Genomic DNA, 12418 nt, shown 5'->3' with positions numbered 1-12418 from the left:
AGCAAGTACTCTTGAAGTGCAGTCATTGTTGTAATACACATTTGTTCTTAACAAGACATACTTTACCTGACTCCTTCATCCATCCCCAGATGCTTTCTTATCAAGAAATTGATATTCCTGGTGCCTTAAATGTTCCTAAAATAGGCTTCATACTTCACGTCCAATTTAGTCTGTATTCTGTCACAAAACATCAGCTGCTGTTTTTTTTATATTTATGCCCACCACTCTCCATCAAGATCTTAATCCCTTTTTTTTTAAATCGCCAGAATTGATTTTCTTCTTCAGTGCTACCCAAGCTGACTCTGAGTTTCATCATAAGTTCTACTGCAAAACTCCAAAATCTTTGAATGATCCCTAATAAATTCTGAAGAACCAAGGATCCTGTATCTTATATTGGCTTTCCCTCCCATTGTCTTCCTTCAGAAATCTCTCTTCAGGCTAGTACTACCAATGCTACAATACACCCAGTTTGCACTCTCTCTTGTTTGGCATAAGTAATAATTTATGCATACCTTCATTGTACAATTAGTGACATGGCCTTCAGATGTCACATTACTGAACTCGAGCCTATAAATAATGATTGGCACTTCAAAAATTTGTGAATGTATTTTGTTTTGAAGCAGAACATTTGAAAATTCATCATTTCCAAACCATCCAATGAAAAATAAATTGAAATGACCAAAACATGATCAGGAACATGAATATGGTCACCTACCATGACATTCCAATGTTGATCAGTTAACTGCTGGAATGGCTCCTTTACTTTTAATTATTTGTTATTTAAGCATAAATACAGAAAAATCTCATACAACTGGTGTCTGGCCACAAAATTCAACAGTAATAACTTGAAGGCTCCAGTTTTACTTTGTGAAAGATAGAGCATTGAAGGAGGGAAGGAAGTGATTTCGTTCATCAGCATGATGCTGCTCTAAACATTTTTGATAATTAAGGCCAGAGATTGACATTTATAAAGGGTGAATCATCCAGTCAAAGTCACCATTAAGATGAAAGTAGGGAATGTTCTCAGAGAAGAAAGAAGTAACAGACAAACCACAACTTATTAAATTACATGTACATACATGTTCAATTTGTCCTGTAGTAAAAAACCATATTTAAATGCCTGACATCATTGTTTAAATTACCACATTAAGTTTACGATCACAGATAGACTGAAAACTCCCATTATTTTGATGCTGCAGTTCTGGAGTCATGTAGGTTAGACTGGATAAGGACAGATGTTTTCTTTTCCTAAAGTGCAACCATAAACCAAGGTGGGTTTTCATGACAATCAAAAATGTGGCCATTACTCATTACTCAGAAAATGGGCCCAGATTTCTGCCATAAGGAGCACACCTGCCATGATAAAAATGGGAATTAAGAATCCCAATCCTGCCCCTGACCCAAATATATCTCATTTTCCTGGGTCGCAGGATTGGGAGTAGTCTGTAGTTTACACATACACAGTTCCCAGAGGCAGCTGGTCATTGTGAGTGTTGTGCTGTCTCTACTAAAATGCGTTTGTGGATTCCGTGAAGGATGAAACCCAGAGTGTGGAGATTAGGCAGTTAAGGCCGGGTCCATTCTCAGTGCATTTACTTGGATAGATAAAATACTCCTTTCAAGATGCAAAGTGCTTTTTGGATTTGGAGTTGATTGCAGATTCAGGAAAGGTAAAGTATACTGGGCTTGTAAGAAGGAGGTATGCTTGTGTGTAATGAGTGCATATACCCTTTTCTTATTTTCCATTGAATGTGGATAGAGCTGCCTAGACCAATATTTATATCTGACCTGGAAAAAGAGATGGTGAGCTGCCCTCTTGAACTGTATCAGAGATAATGGGAACTGCAGATGCTGGAGATTCCAAGATAATAAAATGTGAGGCTGGATGAACACAGCAGGCCAAGCAGCATCTCAGGAGCACAAAAGCTGATGTTTCGGGCCTAGACCCTTCATCAGAGAGCTGCTTCAGTTCTTCATATGTAGGTATGACCCACAGTTCTGTTGGGTTGGGATCTTGACCCAGAGACACTGTTTCAAGCCAGGATGGTGTGTGGTTTGGAAGGGAACTTGCAGATAATGGTTTCTCCAACCACCTGCTGCCCTTGTCCATCGAGATGATTGAGATCATAAGCTTAGCAGGTCCTGTCATAAACTTGATGAGTTGCTGCAATAGATCGCACAAATTATACATGCTGTTGCCACTGTATGCCAGTGGTGAGGGGTGTGAATGTTCAAAGTGGTGGATAGGGTGCCAAACAAATGGGCTCCACTTTCCTTGATGGTGTTGAGCTTCTCAAATGCTAATAGATTTGCACTCATCCAGACAAGTGAAAAGTATTTCTGACATAAGCACCTGAAAGTGGAAAGTATAGAGGGGATGTCAGAGGCAGGTTCTTTATACAGAGAGTTGAGAGAGCATGGAATGCGTTGCCAGCAGCAGTTGTGGAAGCAAAGTCATTGGGGACATTTAAGAGACTGCTGGACATGCATATGGTCACAAAAATTTGAGGGTGCATACATGAGGATCAATGGTCGGCACAACATCATGGGCTGAAGGGCTTGTTCTGTGCTGTACTGTTCTATGTTCTATGAATTGGACCATGTCAAAAGTGGACAGGCTTTGGGAAGATAGGACACGCATTGCTTGCTGCAGAATTCCTAGATTCTGACTTGCTCTTGTAGGCACAGTATTTATATAACTGGTCCAGTTAAGTCCATGGTATATAGTAATCCCCACGATGTTGGAAATGTAGGATTCATGATCTAGCACTTGTGTGGCACAGATGTTAGTCACTATTTATCAGCCCTAGTCTGAATGCTGTCCAGGTTTCATTGCATTTGGGACTGCTTTCATATGTATGAAGCCATGTTTTGAACATTGTAATGATCAACAAACATGTCTGACCTTATGATGGATGGTAAGTCACTGATAAAGCACCTAAAGTGGTTGAACCTAAGACATTTCCCCTGACTAACCCCTCCAGTGAAAACGTGCAATCCTACAGACTGCCTGGGACTGAGATGATTAATCTCCGACAACCACAATTATTTTCTTTTGTGTTTGGTAATTGTCCAACCAGCTCAGACATTTTCTCCAAATCCTATTTACTCTGATTTTGATTTGACTCCTTCATGCCATGCTTGGTCAAATGCTGCTTTGATGTTAAGTCACTTTCAGCTCACCTCTAGAATTCAGCTCCTTTGTCCATGCTGAAAGCAAAGTTGTAATGAGATAAGGTGCCGAGTGGTCCCCGTGGAGCCCAAACTGGGCATCAGCAAGCCGGTCAATGCTGAACAAGTTCTGGTTAATAGTATTGCCAACAGCTCATTCAGTCACTTTGCTGATGATTATATTTACAACTGGCACAGTCAAAACTGTCAAAATAATGACCAAAAAAGCTGTGGAGATAAATAATAAACAGTCCCAATGTTTCAGTATTCCAACTGACAAACTAATGTAGGATTGTGCTACTTGACGGGTTTCCCAAACTATCACTAGCATGCTATCAATTGAGCATTTTAATGGACAGCTCCAAATATTTATAGAATGGAAATGTTGGTTTACATGAGGAATTGAGAAATGAAGTGAAATGTTATATTCTGTGAGGAATTCATTAAAGGAGTCTCCATGTATTGCATTTTTTATATCAATGAATATATGTTCTTTCAATAAGAAGATCATCAATAGACTGATAAATTTATTTTCTGTCAGGGTGCCTCTGGGGTATGTCAATGGCAGATACCCGGGTGAGTTTACATGAAGAATAAGGGCAAATAGTGGTGAGTGGCTGGGTATGAATCGGCACTGAATTGCTAAATGGCTATGAAATGCTTGACAGTTTAGGAAGTATGAGAAGATATGGTTGATTGGCATTTGGTGTCATGGGGAAAAGCAGAGCAATAGGAGATGGGTAGACGGGCATAGGATGTCAAGGGGAATACCAGCAATTGGTGAATGGGCATTAGGTGTCATAAATTGGCACAAGGCTTCAGGAAACATGGATTGGCATGAATGAGGGGGCGTTGAGAATGAAGAATGAAATCAATAGGAATTTTATATGCTTGAATCTAAATTTCTAAGTACTGAAGGCTATGTGAAAGTCCCCAGTTAGACTTCCTGCTCAAAGACCCTGAAGAACTAGCAGTTTCTTCTGCTCTTCCTGAGTTGCCCAACCCCAGTCCCGATCCAGCCTGCTCATTGACCGAAAATTAAAATACAAACAACCACTTCGACAGGTTGAGTTCATGGAATAAGGATTTCTCTTGCCTCCATGCACCCAACTCAGGAATGAAAATAAGGACCCCAATATCTGTTCCAGATTTATTAATTCATCTAAATTCCACAAGCTGCCATGGTGGGATTTAGATTACTAGAACAGTGATATTAACTATTCTACTGCGTCACCATCACTCCCAAGAACTCAATAACTCAAGATTAATTCATCCAGCTTTATAAATTGTTAAACAGTAATTAGGGAGAGTTAAAGATAACACATCAATGTCTATTGTGCTCTTAAGTTAATTACATTCTGCCATGAAGCATTCAGTGATCTGATCCATTGTGGTCAGGAGGCATATATTTAATATCAGGAGCAATTACTGTGACATCAGCAAAATAATCTAAAAGAATGCAAAGTAAGAAAGCTGTTGGGTCAGGTAAGGTTTCCATTTTTTTCTGCATTCTTTCATAGTGCGGATACACAGACTCACAGAAAAGTTCTGTTTCCATTGTCCCATAATTACACATAAACACCAAACTGCATCTGCTAATGCAACAGCAAAGTTACCCATGCCAATTGCTAATGATCTTAATGAATGGGATTCCTGAGCCCAAAAGTATTTCATTATGAATGAGCTAGAGAGATGGCAACAGACAAGAAATGCTGGGAGGGTTTCAAAAACAAATACGAACATAGGCATATAAAAAGACAGATAGAGAGAGTGTCAGAAAGAGAAATACACAAATTGAGAGGCACAGGGACATCAAGAAAGAGAAGGAAGTGGATAGTGTACACACAATTCTATCAATTTTTTTTCTTTCATATCTGGTATCCTAGATTTGACAAGGCTCTGGAACCAAAAGGTTACTGTTTCACAACAAACATTTTTGTTTTGACGTTTTCAGTCTCAGTTCCGAACATCAGAGTATATTGAAACCAAAGAAAAGGCTGATATGAGAATTGTTTGGGAAAATGTTATATCACATTATATACGAGTCTACAAAAATGAGCAATATTGCCTACTATAGTATACACAAAATTGAAATTTCATTGTAAGAGCTCACCATTGCTGACAATTTTGGCCCGTTGATTTGAGCATTCATAATCGCATCATTCACTAACGAATGGAGATTCAGCAAAACTTGTTCTATATCGTAAGTTCCCTGTATTCCATTTGACAGTTCCTCCAGCGACCTGATATACTCCCGCCAGTGTGGATCAATTTCTGCCATGGCTGCAAGGCATCCTCTCATCACATTCAGGCAATAGCCCATGCATGGCTTACCATTAGTCAATCCATGACAATGGGAACAGAATAGCATCTTCAGCAGAGCTTTGCTGCATTCTTTAGTGTATTGTAAGTGATCAGTTGTGTTGATGACTTCGATTCCTAAATTTAATGCCTGCAGGAGCATATGACTAGCCATTAGAGATTTCGACATTTGATTTATTATTAATTTTGGAATATTACCAAATGGATTTAGGTCCTTCCTCGCCATCCGCACACATTCTGCAAAGTCTGAGGAGATGTCAGTGAGGGCAGGATTGATTAGGTGATTATAAACCAATGGAAAGAGACTATCAAAAAATCTATTAACAAGTTCACCAACATTCATCTCTGAGCCAAAAACAAAGAGTGCAACATCAGTGAAGAGCTCTTGAATTGGTGCAACTGTCTGGAAGGCCATATTCCGGTAGGTCGTTCTGAACAGCATCTTGGTGTTATTCTCTGCATGCCGAATGATATTCTGAAATGTCTCTGCAATCAAAAGGACAAACAAGTTAATCATTCAGCTTCAATAATTTCACAATCTGGCAATGCAGAATGGATGAATTCTTATCTTTCCCCCATGTTTTTTAAAAGTCTTCCATAGGGACAATACTTGAGAAGTTGGATTCAAAATCATTAAGAAGCTTCTTTTCCAAATTCATTGGAAGCTAGACTATGAAACAACATGGTACGGATTCTTTGATTGTAGTAGCATTCAACCTGGCTTCACCAAGCACTGAAACAGTTGATTTATTGTCAAATGTCACGAGGTTGTACAGAATTTGAGTACTGTTGGAAACTGAAGCATGCTATTAAGTTTTATACCTTTCACACAGAAACACAGAAAAGAGGAGCAGGACGAGGCCACTTAGACCTTTGAACTTGGAAGACAATCACTGGGAATTTGAAGACAAAATAAAATCTGATAGGGAACAATAATTTATACTGTATGAAATGAGGATGTTGATTGAATGGACTGTGATTAAATTGAGACATTACCTCATTGAAAATGAATTAATATAACTTTTAAAAAGTTAAATAACTTAATGCGTTGTACACTTATCAAACAGATACTGGAGAGGTAGAAGGAGCTGCAGATGCTGCAGAATCTGAGATAACAAGGTGGAGAGCTGGATGAACACAGCAGGCCAAGCAGCATCAGAGGAACAGGAAGGCTGATGTTTCGGGCCTAGACTTTTCTTCAGAAAAATCTGAAATCACATACTGGACACTGGTACCTGTAAAGATTTTCTCTCTTTAATATAGTTCTAACTCACCATAAAGTAAAAAGGAACTTTGCAAGTATAATCAAACCTGCATTTTCCTTCTCCATTGCATGTCAGCATTCAAGTTTTGTATGTCAGCTAACCATGGCAGCAAGTGCACATTTGGCCAGTTAACTGACATAACATTGCAAGTAGCCCCATGGGGTAGTCTTTCAAATGTGTTTCTGCTTCCAGCAGCAAGATGGGATACTGATAGGCTTCCAACTTGGAAAAGGTGGCTGACTGGCTTAAATAAAGCTTGAATTACACACCACTTCACAGGGCATGCAGCATTTTGCCAACAGCAAAGTAGGAAGCAGCAGCTACCTGGACATGATGTCCGTGCAGCATCCTGAGGCCTGGCAGAGTTCTAGGCACCACATGCACAAAGATCTGAATTGAACTCACCCAATTCCATTGTGTTGTATTTTAATGGCTAGCTGAAATTAGTCACCCATTAGTCTGGGCAAAAAGTAATGCATGGTCCATTTCCTTGGAAATTAACAATTTCACAAAATTTATTATTCAAACTGAGCAGAATTGTCGACATAAGTCTTCAATGAGTCTGGAATCTCAATTCCAATTGGTTTTTCCAATTGTCCTTTTGTTTTTGAATAAAAACATATGGATGACATGCTCCATCATGTGACATAGATGATTACTGTGCTAGAAGGGACAGATTCAGAACAGAGCCAGCAACTGAGCATCTATGATGTTTTATTAGTCACAAGCAGCTGCAGAATTTGACCTGAATACAATCTGTAACCGCATGGCCTGGTATATCCATCATTCCACCATTACTATTAAGACAGGGAAAAAACCCTTAATTAAGGAGCAGCACTAAGCATATCAATAGAACCAGGTGCTCAAACGCTACAGGTTCTACCTCCATAATCCGGCATTCTCAGGACCAGGCACTTGCCAGACTGGAGAAATTGCCAGATCACAAGCCGTAATATTGAGGTCTACATGGAAGTTTTTAAAACACATTTTAGAAGTTGCTGCACAACATGCTCTTCATGGTTTTTCTGCATGTTATGATTAGAGTCAACTAAATTTTCATCCTGTTAACTGCATTTTCAAACTGTAAATGTTCCTCAGTATGGAACCTGAAAAAGGATAAAGCTGCATGAGCACCAATAGCACCACGGATCTTTATTCCTGTAGGAAGATGAAGATTTAAATTATTATGTCTTCTATATGCAGATGTGACGAAAAATGAATCTTTTTTAACAAGGAAAGCAACAAGTATGATATGAAATATTCTGAAATTAAAAACATTCATCATGACCTTGATATCTAATCAGTGAAATTTCATATATTAGAACTAGAACCTTAGTGCAGGTAGACAGATCACAATGTGCTGGATTAGGAAATTGTACAGCAAAATACCACATGTGTCCTGAACAGCAGAAGCAACAGAAGCAGGAAGCTGTAGTCAGAGCTAATTGATCCCACAACCAACAGTTTAGTAATGCTAACAAATCCAGTCATGAAGGTTGTGGACAATGCACCATAAAAGGAACTCCACAAACCTCCCCACGTTCATTGATGAGGCAGTCCAGTGTACCAATAAAAATAGATACCCTAAAGAATATTCCTGATTGGAAATTAATCATACTGGCCATATAAATGCTGCAACCACTAAGACACATCAGATGCTGGCAATGTGGTATGATTTAATCCCATCCATCTCCTAAAGCCTGTCCATCACCTGCATGGCACAACTCATGAGTATGATGGAGTATCCTCCACTTGTCTGGATGCATGCAACTCCAACAATACTCAAAGCTTGACTCCATTCAGGGCAGAGTATCCCATCCACCACCTTCAACACCTATTTCTACCACCACTGGCTCAGTGGCAGCAACGTGTATCATCTACAAATTGCACTGAAGCAATTCACCAATGCCCCTTTGACAGCATCTTCCAAATTCAAGACTTTTACAATGTAAAACAAGACGACTGACAATTAGATGGGAATCAGCTTCAAGTTTCTACTCATGTCACCATTGCTTCCTTTGCCAAATGCCTTAAATTTGCACTCCTGGGGTCTTAATTGCAGGAGCACTCTCTGTATCTACTCTGATGACTCCTCATGAATTTTAACTCATCTATCAACAAGTTCCAAAGCAAGTGTCGTGCAAGTATAAAATGTTCTCCTCACCCATTTATGTCACAGCATGGTAGAATGGCAGAAAATTTAATCCATGAATGTCACATAGTGAATGAATATATAGATTTTACTTTGCAAACATAAAATCACATTTAATTATTCCCCAAAAAGTTGAGAAAAGAAGCATGAATATTTCATAGATAACAAGGTGTAGGGCTAGATGGACACAGCAGGCCAAGCAGCATCAGAGGAGCAGGAAGGCTGACATTTTGGGCCTAGACCCTTCTTCAGAAAGTCTAGGCCAAAATGTCAGTCTTCCTGCTCCCTGATGCTGCTTGGCCTGCTGTGTTCATCCAGCCCTACACCTTGTTATCTCAAATTCTCCAGCATCTGCAGTTCCCACTATCCATGAACATTTCATGACCCGTTAAGTGCAGACTGCTACGCCCATCTTTGTCTTAACGTGCAGCAAAGTTTATTGAACACCTTCTACCTTTTATAAACAGCAATAACCTAATTTCAAATAACTGGTTGCTTTTTTAAACAGCAGCTTTAAACATTCCTGCAACTTCAAACGCATTGGGGCCGTGTTAAGGGCGGTTACAGTTGAAGTTCATGAAAGAAAACATGTATGGTTTTTATACAACTTTCTCTGCTTATGTACAAACCTATATTTTCCACAACCAAACAATTAACAGCAAACTCACTTTCATTTTCATCCTATTACTGGAATGTAGCAGCACTTATTAGGAACTTGTTAAAGTAACAGTTTTGTCCTGTCAGGTTTAGTTTACATTCCTTAATCTTTCACACATACTGATCAAGAAAGTGTCACCTTACATGTAACATACTTGAAAATTCTGACCACCAGAATTGTAATTACTCAAAGTTTCTTCGTAATGCCTAAAGAAAGTGCTAACTGAAAGCTAATTTCTCAATGTATCTTGATTTGTTATCACATTTGATGCTTAAAATGTGTTGGGAGGAGGTAGACTGGAGGAGGAATTTAATGAATTCCGATGACGCCAAGAAAGGCATTGCAGAGTCCATTATTTTCACACAACACTATCTGAGCATTAGTATCAGTGATAATGGGAACTGCAGATGCTGGAGAATCCAAGATAATAAAATGTGAAGCTGGATGAACACAGCAGGCCAAGCGCTCCTGAGACACTGCTTAGCCTGCTGTGTTCATCCAGCTTCACATTTTGTTATCTGAGCATTACTATGTCCTGACACCCTATCCAGAGAGCTGTACCATATTCAATATAAATGGACTTTACCTAAACTTTAATGCTACCATCTATCAAGTATCTATATTTTGGTTGAAGGCATTCCAATACGATTCTGAGCATTATTAATGCAAGTGTCACATTTAATTCGCTGTGTTAGAGGTTAACAGTATTTGCTCCCATTACATTGATTGCACGCATTTTGCGCCTTGTCATTTAATGCATTTTAATCTGAATTATTTTAAAATAAAGTGTAAAATAAAAATTGTCTTCTATGATTTAAGAAATATTGAGTTGAATTCCAATGAAGGGCTAGAAAAATTCCTGTCACAATAAAAGCGCAATGACATATGGAAACTTATAGACGTCACTTTATTAAAACTGACCTGACCAAAGCAGAGGGGATGGCAGGAAGTTGGAAACATTGATTCATTTGATCAAGGGTTTTCTCAAGTCTATTCAACCTAGACAGGGAATTAGCATCATACTTCTGAATTTCCTGATCAATTAATGTGGGAATATTGTCAAACAAATGACTCTTGTTTGTAAGAAGCTTCATTGAATTGGAATGACTGTAGACAACCTTCATTGGAAAGGTTTGTGCGGGTCATGAAACAGAGGAAGACGCACAGAAAGGTTGGGAGATACAAGGCGGCAGGGGTACATAGAAGAATGAGAGGACAGGGCCAGGTGGGAGAGAAAAAATACATGGATCAGATAGGGAAAGAAGAGGAAAGAAATAAATGGGAGTCAGAGATGATGGGAAGAAATAAAAACTGGGAAAAGAAGTCAATGACTAGGGGTGTGTCAAAAGAGAGAAACACAGATGGTGAAAAGATGGGAGAAGAGCATGTGATGTGGAGAGAAAGACAGAGAAATGGTGGAGGAAAGGATCAGAAGAAATGGGACAGGTGTGGTAGAGAAAGTTGTGGTGAAATCAGGCAAATAACACAGGGAGGAGGAAGAATGGATAGAAGCAATGGGGGCTGAAGATGTTGATAGGAGGAGTTGAATATGAATGAAACAACCAGAGGAGACAGGATGGAAGATGAAAGGGAGAATACATGAGATTCTGATTATAGCGTTTGGCTCAGTGAGAAATCCTAGGGCCTGTCAGTAAATTTGGAAAAACATATGGGTTTCAGAAAATTTGCAAAAAGATGATTCATGATGTCTGACACAACTCTGTTAGGTGTAAGAAATCTCCAAAAGATATGTGAGGACAATTTGGAAAGGCAAAAAATGGTTGCAGATTTCACAATATATGATTAAATTTCACCTTTTATTTCAATGCAGGCAGGACAACCACTTGGTAATTTGAATGTTAGTTACACACTGACTGAGATCATAATAAGCTTGCTCTGCTTTTCCCACTCACTCTTCTAGCAACACCAACCCCACCACCGTCCCCCCGCCCCCCGCCTTTGCCCTCACCAAATCTGCAGCTTTGTGAGCCATGATGGAAGTATGCATACAAAGCTTGCATATCAATTCCACATTGGTAGCATCAATGATTATGGACTCACTCAATTAAGTTTCATTTGATTGGTGCTTGCAAGAAGATAAAAATACTGCATCCTTAATCAATCATCATAATGACTTAATTGTTATGGGTGAATCTTCCCACCCACTGAGTGACGTGGGCATCAGCAAAACTGTTGGGAAAACAAAACGAGATCTGCAAAAATGAGGTTCTCAGCATTCAGTAGAAGTCATCCTAAATCTTCAACTGAGTGTTGAAATGTGAGATGAGAATCTCACGCGTGAATATAAATAGCGCTGTTTGTAATCATTTACATGTCATTATTAATTAATCTCACCTCACTGAAATGCTGTTTCCTATTTTTCCACTTTACAATCTATAAATTGACAAATGCCGACAATGGAAATCAGAGTGAGTGCCTAGCAATTCCACTTCCCACTGCTCCTCTGGTCCTCAATCTCAGTAAGCAGTCACCAATGTTTCAGGGCACATTCTGACGGCAGCAACTGCCACATTTCAGTCTTACTCGAGCATCATGGCACATCCCCAACTCACTTGCAATAGGTTCTGCACATGAATGCTGCACTTTGAATCACAATGGTGCCATTCAGTGTAATGTTGCTGCCTGGACACAGGAATTGGCACCCAACTAATGATTTGACCAGACTGCACATTAGGGCTCCTCACTTGCTCTCCTAGCACTTAATCACTTTATGTCCAGTTTGATCCCCACAGCATTTCTGCCTTGCTTTACCTCTCTCCACATTGTATCTGTGTTAAAAGGCAAATAATGATAACTGTCTGAGGGGGCAAAGGCAGGCAGCTTGTCATT

General features: G+C 39.4%; 1 protein-coding gene across 4 annotated transcripts in view; it reads right to left on the bottom strand.

The window, feature by feature from the left end:
* Window positions 1-12418, bottom strand: part of gpc5a (glypican 5a) — a 921338-nt gene that overhangs the window by 668661 nt on the left and 240259 nt on the right. For all 4 annotated transcript variants that reach the window (XM_048532912.2, XM_048532913.2, XM_048532914.2 and 1 more), the window contains one exon: window positions 5285-5979. In XM_048532912.2, the coding sequence (XP_048388869.1) occupies window positions 5285-5979 (695 nt within the window). The remainder of the gene's footprint in view (window positions 1-5284; window positions 5980-12418) is intronic.

Source organism: Stegostoma tigrinum, chromosome 6 (assembly GCF_030684315.1).
Source record: "Stegostoma tigrinum isolate sSteTig4 chromosome 6, sSteTig4.hap1, whole genome shotgun sequence".
In the NCBI taxonomy this organism is placed as follows: domain Eukaryota; kingdom Metazoa; phylum Chordata; class Chondrichthyes; order Orectolobiformes; family Stegostomatidae; genus Stegostoma; species Stegostoma tigrinum.
The sequence above is the reverse complement of the archived record's forward strand: the minus strand, read 5'-3'. Positions and strand labels throughout refer to the sequence as shown.